Genomic DNA, 27,768 nt, shown 5'->3' on the forward strand with positions numbered 1-27,768 from the left:
GCAGTCAGAGACGGTCATTCAACATGCTAGCAGTCAGAGACGGTCATTTAACATGCTAGCAGTCAGAGACGGTCATTTAACATGCGAGCAGTCAGAGACAGTCATTTAACATGCTAGCAGTCAGAGACAGTCATTTAACATGCGAGCAGTCAGATACAGTCATTTAACATGCTAGCAGTCAGAGACGGTCATTTAACATGCTAGCAGTCAGAGACGGTCATTCAACATGCTAGCAGTCAGAGACGGTCATTTAACATGCGAGCAGTCAGAGACAGTCATTTAACATGCTAGCAGTCAGAGACAGTCATTTAACATGCTAGCAGTCAGAGAGAGTCATTTAACATGCTAGCAGTCAGAGAGAGTCATTTAACATGCTAGCAGTCAGAGACGGTCATTTAACATGCTAGCAGTCAGAGACGGTCATTTAACATGCTAGCAGTCAGAGACGGTCATTTAACATGCTAGCAGTCAGAGAGTCATTTAACATGCTAGCAGTCAGAGACAGTCATTTAACATGCGAGCAGTCAGAGACGGTCATTTAACATGCGAGCAGTCAGAGACAGTCATTTAACATGCTAGCAGTCAGAGACAGTCATTTAACATGCTAGCAGTCAGAGAGAGTCATTTAACATGCTAGCAGTCAGAGAGAGTCATTTAACATGCTAGCAGTCAGAGACGGTCATTTAACATGCTAGCAGTCAGAGACGGTCATTTAACATGCTAGCAGTCAGAGACGGTCATTTAACATGCTAGCAGTCAGAGAGAGTCATTTAACATGCTAGCAGTCAGAGAGAGTCATTTAACATGCTAGCAGTCAGAGAGAGTCAAGGCTATTCCATTGTGTCTCTGGTTCTATCTACACTACTGAGGAGATGGGTCGGTATTGGGCACGGTATTGGGCACGGTATTGGGCACGGCATTGGGCACGGTATTGGGCACGGTATTGGGCACGGTATTGTGGTCAGTCTGTGTGTGTGAGCACGCGCGTACGTGTGTGAGACTCACCACCTGCATGGCGGAGCTCCTTGGTGGGTGTGGCTCGATGAGCAGCTGACATGGGGTCTGTCCAAAACTCCTGATCTGTGCCTCCACAGCCTGGCGAGAGGGAGAGAGAGAGAGAGAGTAAGAGAGAGCGAGAGAGAGAGAGAGAAACAGAGAGAGAGACAGACAGGCGGGTTAGGTGGCGCTAATTAAGAGATATAGGACCATAAATGTCGCAGGAGACGCCGCCTCTCAGCTCTGGACAACATCAGGGGCCACAGAGTCAAAGTAACACAGGGCTGGGAGGACAGAGAGATGTACTAGTGTATGGTCACAACACAGTAAAGAATACATACAGCAACAGAGGTAGGTGTGTGTAGGAGTACTCTAGGTGAGATGGGGCTACAGAGAGAGAGTAAATACAACCCAATACATTGTAAATACAACTCATAATTATGTTAATCTATTTTTCCTTTTGTACTTTAACTATTTGCACATTTTTACAACACTGTATATATACATAAGTCTTTATTCATTTGGAACTTCTGTGAGTGTAATGTTCACCTTTCACTTTTTTACTGTTTATTTCATTTTTGTTTATTACCTACTCCACTTGCTTTGGCAATGATAACATATATGTTTCCCATGCCAATAAAGCCCCTTACATTGACATTTCATTGAGAGAGAGAGCGAGAGAGGGACAGAAAGAAAGATATTGGGCAGGAAAGAGAGGTTAAGTGAGAGACTGCTGCGCAGTACAATCTGACTGTGTGTGACTGCGTGTGAGAGAGAGAGTGTGGAGAAGAGCAGAGTACTATGTGAGACTGCAGTGGTTGAGTCTGAGCCGGGGGTTGGCCTGGACTCTGGGAGTGATCTCATTGAGAAGGCCTGTACTGACTGCAGATGGGATTTCCATGAGAAAACGTTGCTGTGAACGGCACTGCTTATCCCTATTGTCTGAAACTAACCAGAGACGAGAGACTAGAGAGAGAGAAAGAGGGAGAGAGAATAGAGAGAGAGAGACTAGAGAGAGAGAGAGACTATAGAGAGAGAGACTAGAGAGAGAGAGACTAGAGAGAGAGAGAGGGAGAGACACTAGAGAGAGAGACTAGAGACTAGAGAGAGAGACTAGAGAGAGAGGGAGAGAGACTAGAGAGAGAGAGGGAGAGAGACTAGAGAGAGAGAGAGACTAGAGAGAGAGAGAGACTAGAGAGAGAGAGAGAGACTAGAGAGAGAGGAGAGAGAGACTAGAGAGAGACTAGAGAGAGAGAGACTAGAGAGAGACTAGAGAGAGAGAGAGACTAGAGAGAGAGGGAGAGAGACTAGAGAGAGAGAGGGAGAGAGACTAGAGAGAGATACTAGAGAGAGAGAGAGGGAGAGAGACTAGAGAGAGAGAGAGAGACTAGAGAGAAACTAGAGAGAGAGACTAGAGAGAGAGAGAGAGACTAGAGAGAGGGAGAGAGACTAGAGAGAGACTAGAGAGAGACTAGAGAGAGAGAGAGAGAGAGAGACTAGAGAGAGAGGGAGAGACTAGAGAGAGAGAGAGAGAGACTAGAGAGAGAGAGGGAGAGAGACTAGAGAGAGAGACTAGAGAGAGAGAGAGACTAGAGAGAGACTAGAGAGAGACTAGAGAGAGAGAGAGAGACTAGAGAGAGAGGGAGAGAGACTAGAGAGAGAGAGGAGAGAGACTAGAGAGACTAGAGAGAGATACTAGAGAGAGAGAGAGGAGAGAGACTAGAGAGACTAGAGAGACTAGAGAGAGAGGAGAGAGACTAGAGAGAGACTAGAGAGAGAGACTAGAGAGAGAGAGAGAGACTAGAGAGAGGGAGAGAGACTAGAGAGAGAGACTAGAGAGAGACTAGAGAGAGACTAGAGAGAGAGAGAGAGAGAGACTAGAGAGAGAGGGAGAGACTAGAGAGAGAGAGAGAGACTAGAGAGAGACTAGAGAGAGAAACTATAGAGAGAGAGAGACTGGAGAGAGAGAGGGAGAGAGACTAGAGAGAGACACAAGAGAGACATAGACTAGAGAGAGAAAGAGAGAGAAAGAGAGACTAGAGAGAAAGAGACTAGAGAGACAGAGAAACCTAGAGAGAGAGACTAGAGAGACAGACAGACTAGAGAAAGAGAGAGAGGGAGACTAGAGAGAGAGAGACACTAGAGCGACAGAGAGACTAGAGAGAGACTAGAGAGACAGAGACTAGAGAGAGAGACTAGAGAGAGAGACTAGAGACAGAGAGACTAGAGAGAGAGAAACTAGAGAGAGAGAGACTAGAGAGAGAGACTAGAGAGAGAGACTAGAGAGAGAGAGGGAGAGAGACTAGAGAGAGACTAGAGAGAGAGAGAGAGAGAGAGAGAGACTAGAGACAGATACTAGAGAGAGAGAGAGAGGGAGAGAGACTAGAGAGAGAGAGGGAGAGAGACTAGAGAGACTAGAGAGAGACTAGAGAGAGAGACTAGAGAGAGACTAGAGAGAGAGACTAGAGAGAGACTAGAGAGAGAGAGACTAGAGAGACTAGAGAGAGAGAGACTAGAGAGACTAGAGAGAGAGGGAGAGACTAGAGAGAGAGAGACTAGAGAGAGACTATAGAGAGAGAGAGACTAGAGAGAGACTATAGAGAGAGAGAGAGAGAGGGAGAGAGACTAGAGAGAGAGAGACACAAGAGAGACATAGACTAGAGAGAGAAAGAGAGAGAAAGAGAGACTAGAGAGAAAGAGACTAGAGAGACAGAGAAACCTAGAGAGAGACTAGAGAGAGAGACTAGAGAGAGAGACTAGAGAGAGAGACTAGAGAGAGTAGAGACAGAGAGACTAGAGAGAGAGAAACTAGAGAGAGAGAGACTAGAGAGAGACTAGAGAGAGAGAGGGAGAGAGACTAGAGACAGATACTAGAGAGAGAGAGAGGGAGAGAGACTAGAGAGAGACGAGAGAGACTAGAGAGAGGGAGAGAGACTAGAGAGAGAGGGAGAGAGACTAGAGAGAGACTAGAGAGAGAGAGAGAGACTAGAGAGAGGGAGAGAGACTAGAGAGAGAGACTAGAGAGAGACTAGAGAGAGACTAGAGAGAGAGAGAGAGAGAGACTAGAGAGAGAGGGAGAGACTAGAGAGAGAGAGGGAGAGACTAGAGAGAGAGAGAGAGAGAGAGACTAGAGAGAGACTAGAGAGAGAGACTATAGAGAGAGAGAGACTAGAGAGAGAGAGGGAGAGAGACTAGAGAGAGACTAGAGAGAGAGAGGGAGAGAGACTAGAGAGAGACACAAGAGAGACATAGACTAGAGAGAGAAAGAGAGAGAAAGAGAGACTAGAGAGAAAGAGACTAGAGAGACAGAGAAACCTAGAGAGACAGACAGACTAGAGAGAGAGAGAGGGAGACTAGAGAGAGAGAGACACTAGAGCGACAGAGAGACTAGATAGAGACTAGAGAGAGAGACTAGAGAGAGAGACAGAGAGACTAGAGAGAGAGACTAGAGAGAGAGGGAGAGAGACTAGAGAGAGAGAGGGAGAGAGACTAGAGAGAGACTAGAGAGAGAGATACTAGAGAGAGAGAGAGGGAGAGAGACTAGAGAGAGAGAGAGACTAGAGAGAGAGGGAGAGAGACTAGAGAGAGACTAGAGAGAGAGACTAGAGAGAGACTATAGAGAGAGAGAGAGACTAGAGAGAGAGAGGGAGAGAGACTAGAGAGAGAGAGACACAAGAGAGACATAGACTAGAGAGAGAAAGAGAGACTAGAGAGAAAGAGACTAGAGAGAAAGACTAGAGAGAGACTAGAGAGAGAGACTAGAGAGAGAGACTAGAGAGAGAGACTAGAGAGTAGAGACAGAGAGACTAGAGAGAGAGAAACTAGAGAGAGAGAGACTAGAGAGAGAGACTAGAGAGAGACTAGAGAGAGAGAGGGAGAGAGACTAGAGACAGATACTAGAGAGAGAGAGAGGGAGAGAGACTAGAGAGAGACGAGAGAGACTAGAGAGAGAGAGAGAGACTAGAGAGAGAGGGAGAGAGACTAGAGAGAGACTAGAGAGACTAGAGAGAGAGAGAGACTAGAGAGAGAGAGACTAGAGAGACTAGAGAGAGAGGGAGAGACTAGAGAGAGAGAGACTAGAGAGAGACTATAGAGAGAGAGACTAGAGAGAGACTATAGAGAGAGAGAGAGACTAGAGAGAGAGAGGGAGAGAGACTAGAGAGAGAGAGACACAAGAGAGACAGACTAGAGAGAGAAAGAGAGACTAGAGAGAAAGAGACTAGAGAGACAGAGAAACCTAGAGAGAGAGACTAGAGAGAGAGAGGGAGAGAGACTAGAGAGAGAGACTAGAGAGAGAGAGAGAGAGAGAGAGACTAGAGAGAGAGATACTAGAGAGAGAGAGAGGGAGAGAGACTAGAGAGAGAGGGAGAGAGACTAGAGAGAGACTAGAGAGAGACTAGAGAGAGAGAGAGAGACTAGAGAGAGGGAGAGAGACTAGAGAGAGAGACTAGAGAGAGACTAGAGAGAGACTAGAGAGAGAGAGAGAGAGACTAGAGAGAGAGGGAGAGACTAGAGAGAGAGGGAGAGACTAGAGAGAGAGAGGGAGAGACTAGAGAGAGAGAGAGAGAGAGAGACTAGAGAGAGACTAGAGAGAGAGACTATAGAGAGAGAGAGACTAGAGAGAGAGAGGAGAGAGACTAGAGAGAGACTAGAGAGAGAGAGGGAGAGAGACTAGAGAGAGACACAAGAGAGACATAGACTAGAGAGAGAAAGAGAGAGAAAGAGAGACTAGAGAGAAAGAGACTAGAGAGACAGAGAAACCTAGAGAGACAGACAGACTAGAGAGAGAGAGAGGGAGACTAGAGAGAGAGAGACACTAGAGCGACAGAGAGACTAGATAGAGACTAGAGAGAGAGACTAGAGAGAGAGACAGAGAGACTAGAGAGAGAGACTAGAGAGAGAGGGAGAGAGACTAGAGAGAGAGAGAGAGACTAGAGAGAGATACTAGAGAGAGACTAGAGAGAGAGACTAGAGAGAGAGAGAGAGAGAGGAGAGAGACTAGAGAGAGAGAGAGACTAGAGAGAGACTAGAGAGACAGAGACTAGAGAGAGACTAGAGAGAGAGACTAGAGAGAGACTAGAGAGACAGAGACTAGAGAGAGAGAAACTAGAGAGAGAGACTAGAGAGAGAGACTAGAGAGAGAGACTAGAGAGAGAGACTAGAGACTAGAGAGAGAGAGACTAGAGAGAGAGACTAGAGAGAGAGACTAGAGAGAGAGAGGAGAGAGACTAGAGAGGAGAGAGACTAGAGAGAGAGAGAGAGACTAGAGAGAGACTAGAGAGACTAGAGAGAGAGACTAGAGAGACTAGAGAGAGGGAGAGAGAGACTAGAGAGAGACTAGAGAGAGAGAGACTAGAGAGAGACTAGAGAGAGACTAGAGAGAGACTAGAGAGACTAGAGAGAGAGAGAGACTAGAGAGAGAGAGACGAGAGAGACTAGAGAGAGAGAGACTAGAGAGAGAGAGACTAGAGAGAGAGACTAGAGAGAGAGAGAGAGACTAGAGAGAGACTAGAGAGAGAGACTAGAGAGGGAAAGAGAGAGAGGTTGGTTCTAAATAGAGACTAGAGAGAGAGACTAGAGAGAGAGACTAGAGAGAGAGACTAGAGAGAGAGACTAGAGAGAGAGACTAGAGAGAGAGACTAGAGAGAGAGACTAGAGAGAGAGAGAGAGAGAGAGACTAGAGAGAGAGAGACTAGAGAGAGACTAGAGAGAGACTAGAGAGAGAGAGGGAGAGAGACTAGAGACAGATACTAGAGAGAGAGAGAGGGAGAGAGACTAGAGAGAGACGAGAGAGACTAGAGAGAGAGACTAGAGAGAGAGAGAGAGACTAGAGAGAGAGAGGGAGAGAGACTAGAGAGAGAGAGGGAGAGAGACTAGAGAGAGAGACTAGAGAGAGACTAGAGAGAGAGAGACTAGAGAGACTAGAGAGACTAGAGAGAGAGAGACTAGAGAGACTAGAGAGAGAGGGAGAGACTAGAGAGAGAGAGACTAGAGAGAGACTATAGAGAGAGAGAGACTAGAGAGAGACTATAGAGAGAGAGAGAGACTAGAGAGAGAGAGGGAGAGAGACTAGAGAGAGAGAGACACAAGAGAGACATAGACTAGAGAGAGAAAGAGAGAGAAAGAGAGACTAGAGAGAAAGAGACTAGAGAGAGAGAGGGAGAGAGAGAGAGACTAGAGAGAGAGATACTAGAGAGAGAGAGAGAGGGAGAGAGACTAGAGAGAGAGGGAGAGAGACTAGAGAGAGACTAGGGAGAGAGACTAGAGAGAGACTAGAGAGAGAGAGAGAGACTAGAGAGAGGGAGAGAGACTAGAGAGAGAGACTAGAGAGAGACTAGAGAGAGAGAGAGACTAGAGAGAGAGGGAGAGACTAGAGAGAGAGAGGAGAGACTAGAGAGAGAGAGAGAGACTAGAGAGAGACTAGAGAGAGAGACTATAGAGAGAGAGAGACTAGAGAGAGAGAGGGAGAGAGACTAGAGAGAGACACAAGAGAGACATAGACTAGAGAGAGAAAGAGAGAGAAAGAGAGACTAGAGAGAAAGAGACTAGAGAGACAGAGAAACCTAGAGAGACAGACAGACTAGAGAGAGAGAGAGAGAGAGGGAGACTAGAGAGAGAGAGACACTAGAGCGACAGAGAGACTAGAGAGAGACTAGAGAGAGAGACTAGAGAGAGAGACTAGAGAGAGTAGAGAGACAGAGAGACTAGAGAGAGAGAAACTAGAGAGAGAGAGACTAGAGAGAGAGACTAGAGAGAGAGACTAGAGAGAGAGAGGGAGAGAGACTAGAGAGAGAGACTAGAGAGAGACTAGAGAGAGAGACTAGAGAGAGACTAGAGAGAGAGACTAGAGAGACTAGAGAGAGAGAGGGAGAGACTAGAGAGAGAGAGACTAGAGAGAGACTATAGAGAGAGAGAGACTAGAGAGAGACTATAGAGAGAGAGAGACTAGAGAGAGAGAGGGAGAGAGACTAGAGAGAGAGAGACACTAGAGAGAGAGACTAGAGAGAGAGAGAGAGACTAGAGAGAGATACTAGAGAGAGAGAGAGGGAGAGAGACTAGAGAGAGAGAGGGAGAGAGAGAGAGGGAGAGAGACTAGAGAGAGACGAGAGAGACTAGAGAGAGAGACTAGAGAGAGAGAGAGAGACTAGAGAGAGAGAGGGAGAGAGACTAGAGAGAGAGACTAGAGAGAGACTAGAGAGAGAGACTAGAGAGAGACTAGAGAGAGAGACTAGAGAGACTAGAGAGAGAGAGGGAGAGACTAGAGAGAGAGAGACTAGAGAGAGACTATAGAGAGAGAGAGACTAGAGAGAGACTATAGAGAGAGAGAGACTAGAGAGAGAGAGGGAGAGAGACTAGAGAGAGAGAGACACAAGAGAGACAGACTAGAGAGAGAAAGAGAGAGAAAGAGAGACTAGAGAGAAAGAGACTAGAGAGACAGAGAAACCTAGAGAGAGAGACTAGAGAGACAGACAGACTAGAGAGAGAGAGAGAGGGAGACTAGAGAGAGAGACACCAGAGCGACAGAGAGACTAGAGAGAGACAAGAGAGAGAGAGACTAGAGAGAGAGACTAGAGAGAGTAGAGAGACAGAGAGACAAGAGAGAGATAAACTAGAGAGAGAGAGACTAGAGAGAGAGACTAGAGAGAGAGAGACTAGAGAGAGAGACTAGAGAGAGTAGAGAGACAGAGAGACAAGAGAGAGATAAACTAGAGAGCGAGAGACTAGAGAGAGAGACTAGAGAGAGAGACTAGAGAGAGAGAGGGAGAGAGACTAGAGAGAGACTAGAGAGAGTAGAGAGACAGAGAGACAAGAGAGAGATAAACTAGAGAGAGAGAGACTAGAGAGAGAGACTAGAGAGAGAAAGAAAAAGAGAGTTAAGCCTCAGTTAAGCCCATAGACTCAGACTATACTTACTGTATACTAATACATGGGATTCATGTGAAATGGCACCCTATTCCCTATGTAGTGCACTTTTTTTGACCAGACCCCTATTTGTACTCTGGTCAGAAGTCACTACATAGGGAAGTGGAAGTCATTTCAGATCAGACCTATACTCTAGCCTCTGCCTGCCATCCTACCTTCCAGCTTTTGTGGAGGATCCCAGTGTAGTAAAAAAAAAAAAAGATGGTTCCTAATCTCTAACAGGTATGAGAAAATCTCCCGGCCTAGACTCAAGGCCTCCACCGACGCCAGTTGATATGTGAGCGTCAGAAAACCCAGGGCTTTGGTTCCCTCTCTCTCCCTCCCTCCCTCTCGCTCTCTCCCAGTCTGTCTCCCTGCCTCTTACCTCCCCCTTCCCCGCTCCCTCTCTTTCCCTCTCTCTCCCTCCCTCTCCCTCTCTCCCAGTCTGTCTCCCTGCCTCTTACCTCCCCCTTCCCCCTCCCTCCCTCTCGCTCTCTCCCAGTCTGTCTCCCTGCCTCTTACCTCCCCTTCCCCGCCCTCCTCTCTCCCAGTCCTCCCTCCCTCTCGCTCTCTCCCAGTCTGTCTCCCTGCCTCTTACCTCCCCCTTCCCCGCTCCCTCTCTTTCCTTCTCTCTCCCTTTCTCTCCCCCACCCTTCTTTTCTCTGCCACTCAAGCTTTGATCCCCCACTCCTCACAGCTGAGGAGAACAATGGGATCTGTCCCTCCCTCTTTATTTAGTGTAAATCCACTCCTGGGACCATTAGACTGGGCCATCGATTACAAACAGATGATCTAGTGTGTATCCCAAATAGTACCCTATTCCCCACATAGGGCCTGGTCAAAAGGAGTGCACTGTATAGGGTGCCATTTGAGAATAGGGTGCCATTTGGGACATAGTCCTACAGTCACTAAGAGGATCTTGAAATACCAGAGAATGCATGTAGGGGTTCTAGGAAAAGCCCAAGTCATTACGTCACTGGAATGGGAGTCAGGGCAAGATGGCGATAAGCGCTAGCTAGCTAACCCGATGTCTTCACAGCATCGCTGTTTGATGAAGGGGAACTAAAGAGGACTTTTACAAGACGATTTCAGACTTGCATAGAAATGTTGATGACACACAATAAGAACCCCTTTCAGTATTTGTCCGCGGCGTGAATGTGAGTGGTGTTTGCAGGCGCTAGCTCTAGCTAGCCTAGTAGCTTGGCACAGGACCAGCAGGAGGATTAAATGAAGGTGATTGATCAAAGTGTGTGAGCCTGGGGTGTGAGGGGTAGTCCGTCAGGACCACTATGAACATCTGTGCCGGTGTAATTAGCTGTGGTCTGTCGTGTTCATCCAAAATACATTTGGCAAGAGTTTTACCATATACATCCCTATATTATACCATACATATTAAATACAAAATCATCCTTTTATATATATATATATATATATATATATAAACATTTCTCCGATATCACATTTTGACAACCAAAAATATGATAAAATCTCTTGTATTAGTATACGATGATACAGACCACTTCCATCAGATCGTGAACTGGACTGTGTGTACAGTATGGTTTCTCCCTACGGCCTCTATAGAGGACAACAGAACACGCTCCGTACCTCTGTACCTCCTCCTCCTCATCCCCTGCCATTCAGCTGCCCTTCATGCTCAGTGACTGGAGCATCGCATGGCGGGCACCGAGGGCAAACGCTGATTTATCACCTCATTCCCATCCAGATGTGCTTGAGCCCACCACCTACCCACCCACGCATGCAGATTCATTACCAGGACCAGTGGGGAGAGGGGGGCTGTGGTCGGTCATTTCCCCTGCCAGAGGCCCATTACCCAGGCATGGCCAGAGGCATGGTGCATGGTTAATACAACCGGACGGTAAATTGGATCTCTGACACCCACTATTTACCTTGGAGCTGCTCTGATGATCAGGAGAATGAATAAATCCACACCCCCGCACAGCATGGTGCCATCAGAGAGAGAGAGAGAGCAGATAAAGTGTGTGTGTGTGTGTGTGTATATATATGGTGTGTGTTTGTGTATATGTGTGTGTGTGTGTATATGAAGAGAGGGAGGAAAGTGAGTGAGTCTAAGAAAGAGTTTGTTGTCACCCTCCTCCCCCCTCCCTGTGTCCAATCAGCTGGGGAGGTTTCTCCACACATCCTCCTCCCCCCTCCCTGTGTCCAATCAGCTGGGGAGGTTTCTCCACACACCCTCCTCCCCCCTCCCTGAGTCCAATCAGCTGGGGAGGTTTCTCCACACACCCTCCTCCCCCCTCCCTGTGTCCAATCAGCTGGGGAGGTTTCTCCACACACCCAACTCCCCCCTCCCTGTGTCCAATCAGCTGGGGAGGTTTCTCCACACACCCGACTGGACCCCGGCGTTAGTTTTACTTAGTCAAATACACCAGCAGTGCGTCTCCAGCCCCGAGCCGTAGCCAGACTCAGCCCCTCAGTGTTTGTGAGGAAGCAGGCCTGTGGAGGAGGCGGAAATGGGTTGCTAGTCTGGGCCGTGTCAGGGCCAGGGGCCAAGGGGGGGTGGAGGTTGGGATGGAGGGGAGTAGCGCCAAGGGAGACCGCCACTACGGAGTGACAACTGTGGGAGGGACAGGGTAGTGAGGGACAGGGTAGTGAGGGACAGGGTAGTGAGGGACAGGGTGGTGAGGGACAGGGTGGTGAGGGACAGGGTAGGGAGGGAGAGGGTAGTGAGGGACAGGGTAGTGAGGAACAGGGTAGGGAGGGACAGGGTAGGGAGGGACAGGGTAGGGAGGGAGAGGGTAGTGAGGGACAGGGTAGTGAGGAACAGGGTAGGGAGGGACAGGGTAGGGAGGGACAGGGTAGGGAGTGACAGGGTAGGGAGGGACAGGGTAGGGAGGGACAGGGTAGGGAGGGACAGGGTAGGGAGGGACAGGGTAGGGAGGGACAGGGTAGGGAGGGACAGGGTAGGGAGGGACAGGAGAGAGAGGGACAGGGTAGGGAGGGACAGGGTAGGGAGGGACAGGGTAGGGAGGGATAGGGTAGGGAGGGACAGGGTAGGAAGGGACAGGGTAGTGAGGGAAAGGAGAGAGAGGGGAAAGGAGAGAGAGGACATGAGAGAGAGGGACAGGGTAGTGAGGGAAAGGGTAGTGAGGGAAAGGGTAGGGAGGGACAGGAGAGAGGGACAGGAGAGAGAGGGACAGGGTAGGGAGGGACAGGGTAGGGAGGGACAGGAGAGAGAGGGACAGGGTAGGGAGGGACAGGGTAGGGAGGGACAGGGTAGGGCGGGACAGGGTAGGGAGGGACAGGAGAGAGAGGGACAGGAGAGAGAGGGACAGGGTAGGGAGGGACAGGGTAGGGAGGGACAGGAGAGAGAGGGACAGGGTAGGGAGGGACAGGAGAGAGAGGGACAGGGTAGGGAGGGACAGGAGAGAGAGGGACAGGAGAGAGAGGGACAGGGTAGGGAGGGACAGGAGAGAGAGGGACAGGGTAGGGAGGGACAGGAGAGAGAGGGACAGGAGAGAGAGAGGGACAGGGTAGGGAGGGACAGGGTAGGGAGGGACAGGAGAGAGAGGGACAGGGTAGGGAGGGACAGGGTAGGGAGGGACAGGAGAGAGAGGAACAGGGTAGAGGGACAGGAGAGAGAGGGACAGGGTATGGAGGGACAGGAGAGAGAGGGACAGGGTAGGGAGGGTCAGGGTAGTGAGGGACAGGAGAGAGAGGGACAGGGTAGTGAGGGACAGGAGAGAGAGGGACAGGGTAGGGAGGGACAGGGTGGGAAGGGACAGGAGAGAGAGGGACAGGAGAGAGAGAGACATGGTAGGGAGGGACAGGGTAGTGAGGGAAAGGGTAGGGAGGGACAGCTGGAAGAGAGGCTCCCTGCCCCAGAGGCCTACAGTCTACACAGGCCAAGCCATGGTAGGGTGGAGTGGAATGGGGTAGAGGAGGGGTGGGTTCTAGCTGAGCGTTTGGAATGTCTCAAGGCAGATTAGGGAAAGCTACCATGTTTTCCCAGACGGGGACTGCTTCCTGGTCATGCTCTCCCTCCATCAGGAGAGAACATCAGCTCTCTTCTTCCACTTCCTCTTCTCTGTGTTGACTAATGCCACATTAAGACTACCACTTTTTACTGCACCGGTACAGAGAGTACTGGTACAGGGGTTCCCCTTCTATCTATCTATCTCTCTCTCTCTCTGTCTCTCTCCTGCCCCCCTCTCTCTCTCCCTGCCCCCCTCTCTCTCTCTCCTGCCCAGTCTCTCTCCTGCCCTCTCTCTCTCTCTTGCCCTCTCTCTCTCTCTCTCTTGCCCTCTCTCTCTCTTGCCCTCCCTCTCTCTTGCACTCTCTCTCTCTTGCACTCTCTCTCTCTTGCACTCTCTCTCTCTTGCCCTCTCTCTCTCTTGCCCTCTCTCTCTCTTGCCCTCTCTCTCTCTTGCCCTCTCTCTCTCTTGCCCTCTCTCTCTCTGCCCTCTCTCTCTCCTGCCCTCTCTCTCTCCTGCCCTCTCTCTCCTGCCCTCTCTCTCTCTGCCCTCTCTCTCTCCTGCCCTCTCTCTCTCCTGCCCTCTCTCTCCTGCCCTCTCTCTCCTGCCCTCTCTCTCTCTTGCCCTCTCTCTCCTGCCCTCTCTCTCTCTTGCCCTCTCTCTCCTGCCCTCTCTCTCTCTCCTGCCCTCTCTCTCTCTCTCCTGCCCTCTCTCTCCTGCTCTCTCTCCTGCCCTCTCTCTCTCTCCTGCCCTCTCTCTCTCTCTCCTGCCCTCTCTCTCTCTCCTGCCCTCTCTCTCTCTCCCTGCTCTCTCTCTCCTGCCCTCTCTCTCTCTCCTGCCCTCTCTCTCTCCTGCCCTCTCTCTCTCTCCTGCCCTCTCTCTCTCTCCTCTCTCTCTCTCTCTCCCTGCCCTCTCTCTCTCTCTCCCTGCCCTCTCTCTCTCTCTCTCTCCTGCCCTCTCTCTCTCTCTCTCTCTCTCCTGTCCTCTCTCTCTCCTCCCTGCCCTCTCTCTCTAGCTCTCTCTCCTGCCCTCTCTCTCTCTCTCTCTCTCCTGCCCTCTCTCCTGCCCTCTCTCTCTCTCTCTCCTGCCCTCTCTCTCTCATGCCCTCTCTCTCCTGCCCTCTCTCTCCTGCCCTCTCTCTCTGCCCTCTCTTGCCCTCTCTCTCTCTGCCCTCTCTCTCCTGCCCTCTCTCTCTCTTGCCCTCTCTCTCCTGCCCTCTCTCTCTCTCCCTCTCTCTCCCTGCCCTCTCTCTCCTGCCCTCTCTCTCTCCTGCTCTCTCCTGCCCTCTCTCTCTCCCTGCCCTCTCTCTCTCTCTCCTGCCCTCTCTCTCCTGCCCTCTCTCTCCTGCCCTCTCTCCTGCTCTCTCTCCTGCCCTCTCTCTCTCTCCTGCCCTCTCTCTCTCTCCTGCCCTCTCTCTCTCTCCTGCCCTCTCTCTCTCTCCTGCCCTCTCTCTCTCTCCTGCCCTCTCTCTCTCTCCTGCCCTCTCTCTCTCTCTCTCTCTCTCCTGTCCTCTCTCTCTCTCTCTCTCCCTCCTCTCTCTCTCTCTCTCTCTCTCCTGCCCTCTCTCTCTCTCTCCTCTCTCTCTCTCTCCCTCTCTCTCTCCTGCCCTCTCTCTCTCCTGCCCTCTCTCTCTCTCCTGCCCTCTCTCTCTCTCCTGCCCTCTCTCTCTCTCCCTCTCTCCTGCCCTCTCTCTCTCTCTCCTGCCCTCTCTCTCTCTCTCTCTCCTGCCCCCTCTCTCCTGCCCCCTCTCTCCTGCCCCCTCTCTCCATCTCTCGCTGTCCTTTGTCTGTGATTATGGAAAATCTCACGGCCGTCGCACACCAGTGACAATACACAGACGGGAACAGTCTGCATTTTACAGCTTTCACGTAATAAGAGTATAAATTAAACATACCCACGCAAACAGGAACCTGCCTTGAGTTGTCGCACAACCCCCACAACCCAGACAACACGCCAAGGACATCCTCGGTTATTCATTTCCCTTCATTCAAAACGAAGTGCGGTTATGCGGTTACTGTGATGCGTTTATTTGCATAAAAACAGCATGTTTTCCATCCAGATGCAGCTTGTCGAGTGGTTGAGTAAATCACATGACCGTAGCCTCGCTGCAGAGGGGGTCTTCCTCCGTCTTTAAATGTACAGAATATAGAGACTTCATCAGATACGGACCAGCGCCCCTGAAGAAGATTGGCCTTGCCAGTGGCCCCACATAATCACATGCCTATATGTCATAACATTGTAGTATTGGCAAGTATATAGGTGACCTATGCCCAGCAAGCTTCCAACATCACATGCCTTTATAAACGTCAGCTGGGAATTGAATGAAGAGGGTGACTCTGAAGACGGGTCCTCTTGTACATTAGCCTGAGCAAAACGTCCCAGAGCTAGCTAACGGAACAGTTGAGTCACTTTGACCTTCAGCTGAACACCCACGGACACTAATCAACCTCTAACACGGTTCCACGGTGAGTGTACTGCTAGAAATGACAACTACTATCGCCCTACTGTGTGTCCTTGTTGAACGCCGATGTCAAGATGGTGATTTTCTGGCCAGGACTCTGATAGTAAAAGATCTGAGGGAGGTTGGTTTTGGTTGGTGAACGGGAAATGTCGTTCATTTCAAATGTATACACTTTATTCCAACTGAACGTCATAATAGTGTCATGAAATGATATTCAACACAACATAAGTAATTGTGATATCAGAGCAATTAGGATATTTGTTTGGGGCTTCAGAGTGTCTTCAATGAAATACATATTGCATTATATAGGAGGTTATGTTGACCAGCTCTCGTTGTGTTTAGGGTACACTGTGTTATCTCTGGAGGTTATTAGAGCCAGGACGGTAGCCGGTATCAGGTTCTTTTTTCCATGACAAAAATGAAGCAAACCAATCTCTTTGGTCCTTTAAAAACCTGCTGTATGTAACATATTGTACTACAGCTTAGAAAATAAATACATGCGACTCTGGATGACAACATGTTTGTTTCCAACATTAGAGCCGATTTCTAAACCAGTTCAATCCGCTTTGTGTTCCCTTACCTCCATACTAATGAGTATCACCATACTGGTATGGTTCCGGCACTAGAGTTTACACAGTACACACACAGTACACTCTGGGCCAGAAGAGGCTGTCTCAGTGGTTGGCTGCCATGTCTGGCACCCTGAGTTACACTTCAGTGGCACCGTATTAGACGAGAAGTCACACTCTAGTTGTGGGGTCAGCACCCTGTTCGCCTGCCACAGATTTGTTAGTGTGTCAATGAGAGAGTTAGCGCTGTAAGCTAGCGGGCTAGCCGTGGTTTATTGCTATATTGGTGTACCGTGTTGCTGCTGTGGGGAGAGAGGGAGAGGCTGCCTGCCTGTTGGTTCAAAGTGAAAGGAGGATGAATAATGAATGAAAGTAGAGCGAGAAAAACAAACACACTCCCGATTTTTAAGGGCTTTCTCAGACCTTAAAGTGGAGCACTTCATATAGCTTTCAGTGGGATCCCAGTGCTGGAGATGAAAGACTGCTGGGTTCAGCAACTCAACTTGACTGAATAGTACTTACTTACCACACAGCCCTGCTGTTGAATGGAACACAAATAACAGCGTCAATAATGTCAGAGGATTATACCTTTTGCTGATGCTAATGGACTTTAATTGAATTGGATTCAACATCCAAGTTAAGAGCTTTAATGATTCTGTGTGATACCGTGGAGTAATTTTAGAGATGGAAAAGACAAATAATATTATAACAAATAATACGCAGAAAAACGTCACGTCAACTCTGTGTGTGTGTGTGTTACATCACCTCTCTGAGCATGGGGTCGGTGATGGAGCTGAGGTTGATGGTCCCTTCATAGGTCAGGTAGTAGAAGACGTTGAGAGACCTGGTGGCCTCAGGACCCTGCTGCTTGTAGCCAAAGATCAGGTCGATCCACTGGTGCAGCTGGCACGACACAAACTCACTCTCCAGAGCCTGGGAAGACAGGAGGAGAGGAGGAGCCATGGTTAGAGGGGATTGGGCTAAATGAAAGGGTTATTGAGCAGAGTGAGGCAGCGAGGACTCATGGTTAGAGGGGATTGGGCTAAATGAAAGGGTTATTGAGCAGAGTGAGGCAGCGAGGACTCATGGTTAGAGGGGATTGGGCTAAATGAAAGGGTTATTGAGCAGAGTGAGGCAGTGAGGAGCCATGGTTAGAGGGGATTGGGCTAAATGAAAGGGTTATTGAGCAAAGTGAGGCAGCGAGGACTCATGGTTAGAGGGGATTGGGCTAAATGAAAGGGTTATTGAGCAGAGTGAGGCAGCGAGGACTCATGGTTAGAGGGGATTGGGCTAAATGAAAGGGTTATTGAGCAGAGTGAGGCAGCGAGGACTCATGGTTAGAGGGGATTTGGATAGATAGAGTGGTACAAGAGGATCCCAAGATTATATCAATTATAGGAGGTAGGGAATCCTTGCAAATAATTGATTGAAGTTGATGTCAGTCATAAGCCAGAGAACCAAGAGGGGATCAGACCAAGTCAAATGATTATTTATACAGGTCTACTGAAGCATTATGAGCAGATACAGTAGACCTGCTAAACTGCAAGACTGAAAATTATGTTCGCCACTAATTGTTGTAATTCCAGAACCCTTACTCCACTCCCCCAACCCCCACAAAACGCTGCAACTCAAAGCAGAACTTGTTCAAAGTCATTTCAATAGCAGATAGCAGCACTGACTATCATCTGCATAATGAAGAAAATGCTCCAATGCTAATCGTGTGAAAACATGAGAACACTCTGTTCTAGTAGGACGTTGGGGACTCATTTTGGACTCTTCTTCCCCTTTCGTGGGACGACGAGACGAGATAATGTATATAGCGGTGCTTTGGAATGTCTCTGTCTCACCATAACATTGAGATACAAGCTGTTTTTCTACTCATTAGCTGGCAAAGAAGGGAAAACATTTATGGTTTGTCATAAAAACAGCAATTGTGTTAATTTCTGGAAAAGCTGTTGGCACGGCAACAACAAAGGCTTCTAAACGCGTTCCAAATTAGAATGAGGAGGCCTTGATTGTCATTGCTGCCTTGTGTCACATTAATTCTGTGACAAAACATTAAACCGGTACACTTAAATGGCAATTTATATCATTTAAATGTTTACAGCCGGGGCTGGCCCATCACTCACTTAAATGTGACTTTCTGACAGCTAATTTTCCTTCTAATTCTCTCTCACTCTCTTAATTATAACTTTCAATCAGGGAGGAACGGCAGAGAGAGCGAGAGAGAGAAAGAAATTCAGACAGAACGAGATTCAGACAGAGAGAGAGAGAGAGAGAGAGAAAGAAAGAAATGGGGAAAGAACGAGATTCAGACAGAGAGAGAGAGAGAGAGAGAGAGAGAGAGAGAGAGAGAGAGAGAGAGAGAGAGAAAGAAATGGGGAAAGAACGAGATTCAGACAGAGAGAGAGAGACAGGAGACAGAGAGAGAGAGAGAGAGAGAGAGAGACAGGAGACAGAGAGAGAGAGAGAGAGAGAGAGAGAGAGAGACAGGAGACAGAGAGAGAGAGAGAGAGAGAGAGAGAGACAGGAGACAGAGAGAGAGAGAGAGAGAGAGAGACAGGAGACAGAGAGAGAGACAGAGAGAGAGACAGGAGACAGAGAGAGAGAGAGAGAGAGAGAGACAGGAGACAGAGAGAGAGAGAGACAGGAGACAGAGAGAGAGAGAGAGAGAGACAGGAGACAGAGAGAGAGAGAGAGAAAGAAATGGGGAAAGAACAAGATTCAGACAGAGAGAGAGAGGAGGTAAGCGAGAAAAAGAGAAAGCGAACAGCTAGATGTCTACTGCCTGTCTGCCATCATGACATCTCCCCCTGACGGGGTGATCGAGCCTCAGCCTGATGGTAAACTGTGAAAGCTCTTGTATAATGACTTTATGAGCCGTGGAAACAACATCAATAAATTGGTCGGTGTCAAAGAGAGAGAGAAAAGGCCCTGGGGCGGCAGAGCATTGAAAGGTCTCCGGGTTTTAATGTGGAACTGGATCTGCGTCCTAAATGTAACCATGTTCACTATATACATATATCGCCCTATGGGCCCGGGTCAAAATGAGTGCACTAACTAGGGAATAAAGTACCAACATTGGGATGCAAGCTGGGAAGTGGAGAGGAGGAAGAACACTATTTAAATGAGGACTGGGAACATTTGTTATATAAGTGCACAACAAATTGTGTGAATAGGTTTATGGTTATTATACGTCATGGTTCTTTTTGTAAATGTTCAACAATTATACTTCCGCAATTAAAGTTTGGCAACCTGGAAAGATGGTGAAATTAGTAGCCACAGAAAGGGCAATTATTTTCCCCCTTTAAAACACAATAATATATGAGAGAATATCAATGTTTTGGGAGTAATTATTAACAATAAGACCAAACAGAGCACCCCTGGAACAGAGCACCCCAGGAACAGAGCACCCCAGGAACAGAGCACCCCAGGAACAGAGCACCCCTGGAACAGAGCACCCCTGGAACAGAGGTGCAGAGTCCAGGCTTCTTGTCTGCATTTCCTCCGACATAAACACACTTATGTTAATACGTTCAAAGCTCTGTGTCAGAGAGTGATTCATTTTATTAGGGCTACATGTCTATTAGAATCCAGGACAGGCCTCTTAATGACAAGCTGACTGGGGGCCGATGGGGGACCGGTGTGTATGTGTGACAGAGAGAGAGCAGTTCATTATGCGCTAGGCCTGACCTTTGACGGGGCCCTGCTCCCTCTGTTTCTAAACTAATGCAGAGTCTGATGGCCATTTAATGCGTGCTGCAATCTCCTGTCAATCAAGGCAGGGAAACAAAGAACAGCCTGTGTTATTGCAGCACCCTCTCCAGAGGCCCGCCTTTATGGTAATGAGGATCTAGCATTTGGGGAAAGGGAGAGGGGAATAGTATTGTGTGTGTGTCTGTCTCTGACTGAGATGCAATCGTTTGGTAGTGCCTAGAAATCCCCTCTCTCATCAGTGATTCAGGGAGCGTTTGGTAATGCCTGCGGAGGTATAGTGAACTAGCTCTGTGGTGTGTCTTTCAAAGCCTCTCAGTCTGTGCTGCTAAAAGAGAGGCCCATTGGCAATTCTACCCTGTGTTCTCCCAGACATGTTTGATCAACAAGCAAAACGGTTGTGGGAGAACCATCTCTTTAATTTATTTTTTATTTTAAAAAAAATAGTATGTGTGGGGGGGGCAGTGTATTTCACAATAGTTCTCTTTTGTTTGATTTTAATCCCATCCTTCAGCTGCCCTCAACCCCCCTTTGCCATATATTATCAACTGTGCTGTGATGTTTGACAACGTTTCTGAACCTTTATATTCTCGTAGTTTCTACAGATAGTAAATTAAAGATGACCATTTTTGCTAAAAGTATTATATTAAAAACCCTTCTTCGTTAAGATAAAGATCTTTCAGCCACCAAGCCTTCATCTAAAAACCCTTCTTCGTTAAGATAAAGATCTTTCAGCCACCAAGCCTTCATCTAAAAACCCTTCTTCGTTCAGATAAAGATCTTTCAGCCACCAAGCCTTCATCTAAAAACCCTTCTTCGTTCAGATAAAGATCTTTCAGCCACCAAGCCTTCATCTAAAAACCCTTCTTCGTTCAGATAAAGATCTTTCAGCCACCAAGCCTTCATCTAAAAACCCTTCTTCGTTCAGATAAAGATCTTTCAGCCACCAAGCCTTCATCTAAAAACCCTTCTTCGTTAAGATAAAGATCTTTCAGCCACCAAGCCTTCATCTAAAAACCCTTCTTCGTTAAGATAAAGATCTTTCAGCCACCAAGCCTTCATCTAAAAACCCTTCTTCGTTAAGATAAAGATCTTTCAGCCACCAAGCCTTCATCTAAAAACCCTTCTTCGTTAAGATAAAGATCTTTCAGCCACCAAGCCTTCATCTAAAAACCCTTCTTCGTTAAGATAAAGATCTTTCAGCCACCAAGCCTTCATCTAAAAACCCTTCTTCGTTAAGATAAAGATCTTTCAGCCACCAAGCCTTCATCTAAAAACCCTTCTTTGTTAAGATAAAGATCTTTCAGCCACCAAGACTTCATCTAAAACCCTTCTTCGTTAAGATAAAGATCTTTCAGCCACTAAGCCTTCATCTAAAACCCTTCTTCGATTAAGATAAAGATCTTTCAGCCACCAAGCCTTCATCTAAAAACCCTTCTTCGTTAAGATAAAGATCTTTCAGCCACCAAGCCTTCATCTAAAAACCCTTCTTCGTTAAGATAAAGATCTTTCAGCCACCAAGCCTTCATCTAAAAAACATTCTTTGTCAGAGCCAGAAGTCTTGCGTAGACTAGAGAGAGACAGAAGTCTTGTGTAGACTAGAGAGAGAGAAGTGTTGTGTAGACTAGAGAGAGCCAGAAGTGTTGTGTAGATTAGAGAGAGCCAGAAGTGTTGTGTAGATTAGAGAGAGCCAGAAGTGTTGTGTAGATTAGAGAGAGAAGTGTTGTGTAGATTAGAGAAGTGTTGTGTAGACTAGAGAGAGAGAGAAGTGTTGTGTAGACTAGAGAGAGCCAGAAGTGTTGTGTAGACTAGAGAGAGCCAGAAGTGTTGTGTAGACTAGAGAGCCAGAAGTGTTGTGTAGACTAGAGAGAGCCAGAAGTGTTGTGTAGACTAGAGAGAGCCAGAAGTGTTGTGTAGACTAGAGAGAGCCAGAAGTGTTGTGTAGACTAGAGAGAGCCAGAAGTGTTGTGTAGACTAGAGAGAGCCAGAAGTGTTGTGTAGACTAGAGAGAGCCAGAAGTGTTGTGTAGACTAGAGAGAGCCAGAAGTGTTGTGTAGACTAGAGAGAGCCAGAAGTGTTGTGTAGACTAGAGAGAGCCAGAAGTGTTGTGTAGACTAGAGAGAGAGAAGTGTTGTGTAGACTAGAGAGAGAGGTGTTGTGTAGACTAGAGAGAGAGGTGTTGTGTAGACTAGAGAGAGAGGTGTTGTGTAGACTAGAGAGAGAAGTGTTGTGTAGACTACAGAGAGAAGTGTTGTGTAGACTACAGAGAGAAGTGTTGTGTAGACTACAGAGAGAAGTGTTGTGTAGACTAGAGAGAGAAGTGTTGTGTAGACTAGAGAGAGAAGTGTTGTGTAGGCTAGAGAGAGAAGTGTTGTGTAGACTAGAGAGCCAGAAGTGTTGTGTAGACTAGAGAGAGCCAGAAGTGTTGTGTAGACTAGAGAGAGCCAGAAGTGTTGTGTAGGCTAGAGAGAGCCAGAAGTGTTGTGTAGGCTAGAGAGAGAAGTGTTGTGTAGACTAGAGAGAGCCAGAAGTGTTGTGTAGACTAGAGAGAGCCAGAAGTGTTGTGTAGACTAGAGAGCCAGAAGTGTTGTGTAGACTAGAGAGAGCCAGAAGTGTTGTGTAGACTAGAGAGCCAGAAGTGTTGTGTAGACTAGAGAGAGCCAGAAGTGTTGTGTAGACTAGAGAGAGAAGTGTTGTGTAGGCTAGAGAGAGAAGTGTTGTGTAGACTAGAGAGCCAGAAGTGTTGTGTAGACTAGAGAGAGCCAGAAGTGTTGTGTAGACTAGAGAGCCAGAAGTGTTGTGTAGACTAGAGAGAGCCAGAAGTGTTGTGTAGACTAGAGAGAGCCAGAAGTGTTGTGTAGGCTAGAGAGAGAAGTGTTGTGTAGACTAGAGAGAGCCATAAGTGTTGTGTAGACTAGAGAGAGCCAGAAGTGTTGTGTAGACTAGAGAGAGAAGTGTTGTGTAGACTAGAGAGAGCCAGAAGTGTTGTGTAGACTAGAGAGCCAGAAGTGTTGTGTAGACTAGAGAGCCAGAAGTGTTGTGTAGACTAGAGAGAGCCAGAAGTGTTGTGTAGACTAGAGAGCCAGAAGTGTTGTGTAGACTAGAGAGAGCCAGAAGTGTTGTGTAGACTAGAGAGAGCCAGAAGTGTTGTGTAGACTAGAGAGAGAAGTGTTGTGTAGACTAGAGAGAGCCAGAAGTGTTGTGTAGACTAGAGAGCCAGAAGTGTTGTGTAGACTAGAGAGCCAGAAGTGTTGTGTAGACTAGAGAGAGCCAGAAGTGTTGTGTAGACTAGAGAGAGCCAGAAGTGTTGTGTAGGCTAGAGAGAGAAGTGTTGTGTAGACTAGAGAGAGCCATAAGTGTTGTGTAGACTAGAGAGAGCCAGAAGTGTTGTGTAGACTAGAGAGAGAAGTGTTGTGTAGACTAGAGAGAGCCAGAAGTGTTGTGTAGACTAGAGAGAGCCAGAAGTGTTGTGTAGACTAGAGAGAGACAGAAGTGTTGTGTAGACTAGAGAGAGCCAGAGGTGTTGTGTAGACTAGAGAGAGCCAGAAGTGTTGTGTAGACTAGAGATAGCCAGAAGTGTTGTGTAGACTAGAGAGAGCCAGAAGTGTTGTGTAGACTAGAGAGCCAGAAGTGTTGTGTAGGCTAGAGAGAGCCAGAAGTGTTGTGTAGACTAGAGAGAGCCAGAAGTGTTGTGTAGACTAGAGAGAGCCAGAAGTGTTGTGTAGGCTAGAGAGAGCCAGAAGTGTTGTGTAGACTAGAGAGCCAGAAGTGTTGTGTAGGCTAGAGAGAGCCAGAAGTGTTGTGTAGACTAGAGAGAGCCAGAAGTGTTGTGTAGACTAGAGAGAGCCAGAAGTGTTGTGTAGACTAGAGAGCCAGATTCCTGAGGAGAGATCCAGATCCACTAAGGGAGATCCAGCAGGCGGCAGGGTTATTGATGGGCCAATTAGCAGCCACTGTCTGTTTCATCCTGTTCCACCGGGAATCCTCTGATAATTAATGAATAATTTAGCATGCCTTTATGTAAATGCCTGGCAGGGGGTGGATGGCACCGAAATATCACTACACTACCGTTATCAGGAGGTTTCTATCACTACACTACTGTTATCAGGAGCTTTCTATCACCAACTGCTGTGTATCGTCAAAGGTTTAGAGATCCCATTGTTGCCAACTGAGAGTTGTTTGTCGCCTAGTCATGTGTAAAGATTCAAATGCCAGACATTTCACATTTTTATAGGAGTGAATTATTACCAATAATATACACTGCTCAAAAAAATTAAGGGAACACTAAAATAACACATCCTAGATCCGAATGAATGAAATATTCTTATTAAATACTTTTTTCTTTACATAGTTGAATGTGCTAACAACAAAATCACACAAAAATTATCAATGGAAATCAAATTTATCAACCCATGGAGGTCTGGATTTGGAGTCACACTCAAAATGATATTGGAAAACCACACTACAGGCTGATCCAACTTTGATGTAATGTCCTTAAAACAAGTCAAAATGAGGCTCAGTAGTGTGTGTGGCCTCCACGTGCCTGTATGACCTCCCTACAATGCCTGGGCATGCTCCTGATGAGGTGGCGGATGGTCTCCTGAGGGATCTCCTCCCAGACCTGGACTAAAGCATCCGCCAACTCCTGGACAGTCTGTGGTGCAACGTGGCGTTGGTGGATGGAGCGAGACATGTCTCAGATGTGCTCAATTGGATTCAGGTCTGGGGAACGGGCGGGCCAGTCCATAGCATCAATGCTTTCCTCTTGCAGGAACTGCTGACACACTCCAGCCACATGATGTCTAGCATTGTCTTGCATTAGGAGGAACCCAGGGCCAACCGCACCACCATATGGTCTCACAAGGGGTCTCATCTCGGTACCTAATGGCAGTCAGGCTACCTCTGGCGAGCACATGGAGGGCTGTGCGGCCCCCCAAAGAAATGCCACCCCACACCATGACTGACCCACCGCCAAACCGGTCATGCTGGAGGATGTTGCAGGCAGCAGAACGTTCTCCACGGCATCTCCAGACTGTCACATGTGCTCAGTGTGAACCTGCTTTCATCTGTGAAGAGCACAGGGCACCAGTGACGAATTTGCCAATCTTGATGTTCTCTGGCAAATGCCAAACGTCCTGCACGGTGTTGGGTTGTAAGCACAACCCCCACCTGTGGACGTCGGGCCCTCATACCACCCTCATGGAGTCTGTTTCTGACCGTTTGAGCAGACACATGCACATTTGTGGCCTGCTGGAGGTCATTTTGCAGGGCTCTGGCAGTGCTCCTCCTGCTCCTCCTTGCACAAAGGCGGAGGTAGCGGTCCTGCTGCTGGGTTGTTGCCCTCCTACGGCCTCCTCCACATCTCCTGATGTACTGGCCTGTCTCCTGGTAGCGCCTCCATGCTCTGGACATTACGCTGACAGACACAGCAAACCTTCTTGCCACAGCTCGCATTGATGTGCCATCCTGGATGAGCTGCACTACCTGAGCCACTTGTGTGGGTTGTAGACTCAGTCTCATGCTACCACTAGAGTGAAAGCACCGCCAGCATTCAAAAGTGACCAAAACATCAGCCAGGAAGCATAGGAACTGAGAAGTGGTCTGTGGTCACCACCTGCAGAACCACTCCTTTATTGGGGGTGTCTTGCTAATTGCCTATAATTTCCACCTGTTGTCTATGCCATTTGCACAACAGCATGTGACATTTATTGTCAATCAGTGTTGCTTCCTAAGTGGACAGTTTGATTTCACAGAAGTGTGATTGACTTGGAGTTACATTGTGTTGTTTAAGTGTTCCCTTTATTTTTTTGAGCAGTGTATATATATTTTTATCTGTCTCTAAATTACACAAAACATTCTATGAATAGATTTCTGGGGGGAGAAAAGTGGGGTGTAATTTCCCCCGGCTCTCATTTTAGCGATCCTATATTCCTCAAGTTCCTCTGTCTGGGTTGTGATGTTGGTTCCAATGAAAACACAGGATTTGGTAACAGTGACGGCACGCCATGCTCACATTTCCTCTACGGCTGTCTGATGTTACAGAGAGGGGAGCGGGCTACCTTCATATACACAGGGGCTCAGGGGTGACCTGTGTGTGTGCGTGCATGTGTTCGGGGGTGACCTGCTCTGACCAAAAAAAAACTTGACTAATAGTGTGTGCCGACTGGTTGCGACTGTGTTATGGTCCGGGTCGGGTCAGCCAATAGCTGCCAGACTTCCTGTGCTGCTGAGCTGGGCCGTGTGTGAGCCGCTCACAGCTGCCTGCCGCATGGAATTGTGGGAGCTCTGGGATATGATTGCAGCCTTCCCGTTGACAGACGTCCGGAGGGAGAGACCAGGTTCAGCCGCCGTTCGACCCTTAACTCTCCCAAATGAATTTAATCATTTTGAAATATTATTAAATGATAAAAACATAATATTTACCAAGACATGTAACAGATAGCAAAGTAACAATGTAGAGGCTCTATCATCTTTCTCATTAGAGACAGACACATTTCTTCCTACCTACAGTCCAGAATAGGCTAAGAGTGGTCAAACTAGGACAGTGGGACTGACCACCAACCAGTGAACTACAAGTAACTGCCAAAATAATGGAAACACTTGAGTAAATGAGGGATACAAAGTATAATGAAAGCAGGTGCTTCCACACAGGTGTGGTTTCTAAGTTCATTTCAGCAATTAACATCATGCTTAGGGTCATGTATAAAATGCCCAGTTGCCTGTTATTTTGGCTACCCTGGCTAGAAGAAGAGATGTCAGTGACTTTGAAAGAGAGGTCTTAAATGACCATAGAGGGTTTAAAGGGTGTGTGTGTGTGTGTGTGTTTGGTTTGACTATCCTTAATTTAAACTTTATTTAACTAGGCAAGTCAGTTCAGAACAAATTTGGCCTACCCCGGCAAAACCCTAACCCGGACAACGCTGGGCCAATTGTGCGCCGCCCTATGGGACTCCCAGTCACGGCCGGTTGTGATACAGCTCAAAATCGAACCAGGGTCTGTAGTGACGCCTCTAGCACTGAGATGCAGTGGCTTAGACTGCTTCGCCACTCGGAAGCCCCCGAGGATCAGAAGTCCTCACAAGGATAGTAAAACAAGAAAAATGAGAATATTTCGCCATTCCCCACAAGGGAAAGGCTATTTTAGGCTTAGTGGTTATATTTAAGGTTAAGGTTACAATTGGGGTTAGGAGTTAAGATTAGAGTTAGGGGTTAGGGTTAGGAGTTAAGGTTAGGGTTAGGAGTTAAGGTTAGGAGTTAAGGTTAGGAGTTAAGGTTAGGAGTTAAGGTTAGGAGTTAAGATTAGAGTTGGGGGTTAAGGTTAGGGTTAGGAGTTAAGATTAGAGTTAGTGGTTAGGGTTAGGAGTTAAGATTAGAGTTAGGGGTTAAGGTTAGGAGTTAAGATTAGAGTTAGGGGTTAAGGTTAGGGTTAGGAGTTAAGATTATAGTTAGGGGTTAAGGTTAGGGTTAGGAGTTAAGATTAGAGTTAGGGGTTAAGGTTAGGGTTAGGAGTTAAGATTAGAGTTAGGGGTTAAGGTTAGGAGTTAAGATTAGAGTTAGGGGTTAAGGTTAGGGTTAGGAGTTAAGATTAGAGTTAGGGGTTAAGGTTAGGGTTAGATTAAGGGTTGTAAAAGTGAGGTTTAGGGAAAATATTCATTTGAATGGTAATCAAGTGTTTGGTCCCCACATGGATAGTAAAACAAACATGTGTGTATCTCCACCTCTGGCCTGCTCGCCTCCCTACCACTGAGGAAGTACAGTTCCCGCTCAGCCCAGTCAAAACTGTTCGCTGCTCTGGCCCCCCAATGGTGGAACAAACTCCCTCACGACGCCAGGACAGCGGAGTCAATCACCACCTTCCGGAGACACCTGAAACCCCACCTCTTTAAGGAATACCTAGGATAGGATAAAGTAATCCCTCTCACCCCCCCTCCCCCTGAAAAGATTTAGATGCACTACTGTTCCACTGGAGGTCATAAGGTGAATGCACCAATTTGTAAGTCGCTCTGGATAAGAGCGTCTGCTAAATGACTTAAATGTAATGTAAATGTATCTCTGTCACCAGAACTCAAGATTCTGGAGCGGTGCCTAAAACAGTGTTTTCCACCACCTTCAACAAAACACAGAATTATGGAAATCCTTGTGGAAGAATGGTGTCACATCCCTCCAATAGAGTCCC

At 47.7% G+C, this 27,768-nt stretch overlaps 1 protein-coding gene across 1 annotated transcript in view; it reads right to left on the reverse strand.

Moving 5' to 3' along the window:
- Positions 1-27,768, reverse strand: part of LOC115124987 (lipopolysaccharide-responsive and beige-like anchor protein) — a 295,611-nt gene that overhangs the window by 56,167 nt on the left and 211,676 nt on the right. The window contains exons 27-28 of the mRNA XM_065003331.1: positions 16,644-16,811; positions 1,006-1,095 (exon numbers count right to left, since the gene is read on the reverse strand). Of these exons, the coding sequence (XP_064859403.1) occupies positions 1,006-1,095; positions 16,644-16,811 (258 nt within the window). The remainder of the gene's footprint in view (positions 1-1,005; positions 1,096-16,643; positions 16,812-27,768) is intronic.

The sequence above is a fragment of the Oncorhynchus nerka genome, linkage group LG18 (genome assembly GCF_034236695.1).
Source record: "Oncorhynchus nerka isolate Pitt River linkage group LG18, Oner_Uvic_2.0, whole genome shotgun sequence".
Taxonomy (NCBI): domain Eukaryota; kingdom Metazoa; phylum Chordata; class Actinopteri; order Salmoniformes; family Salmonidae; genus Oncorhynchus; species Oncorhynchus nerka.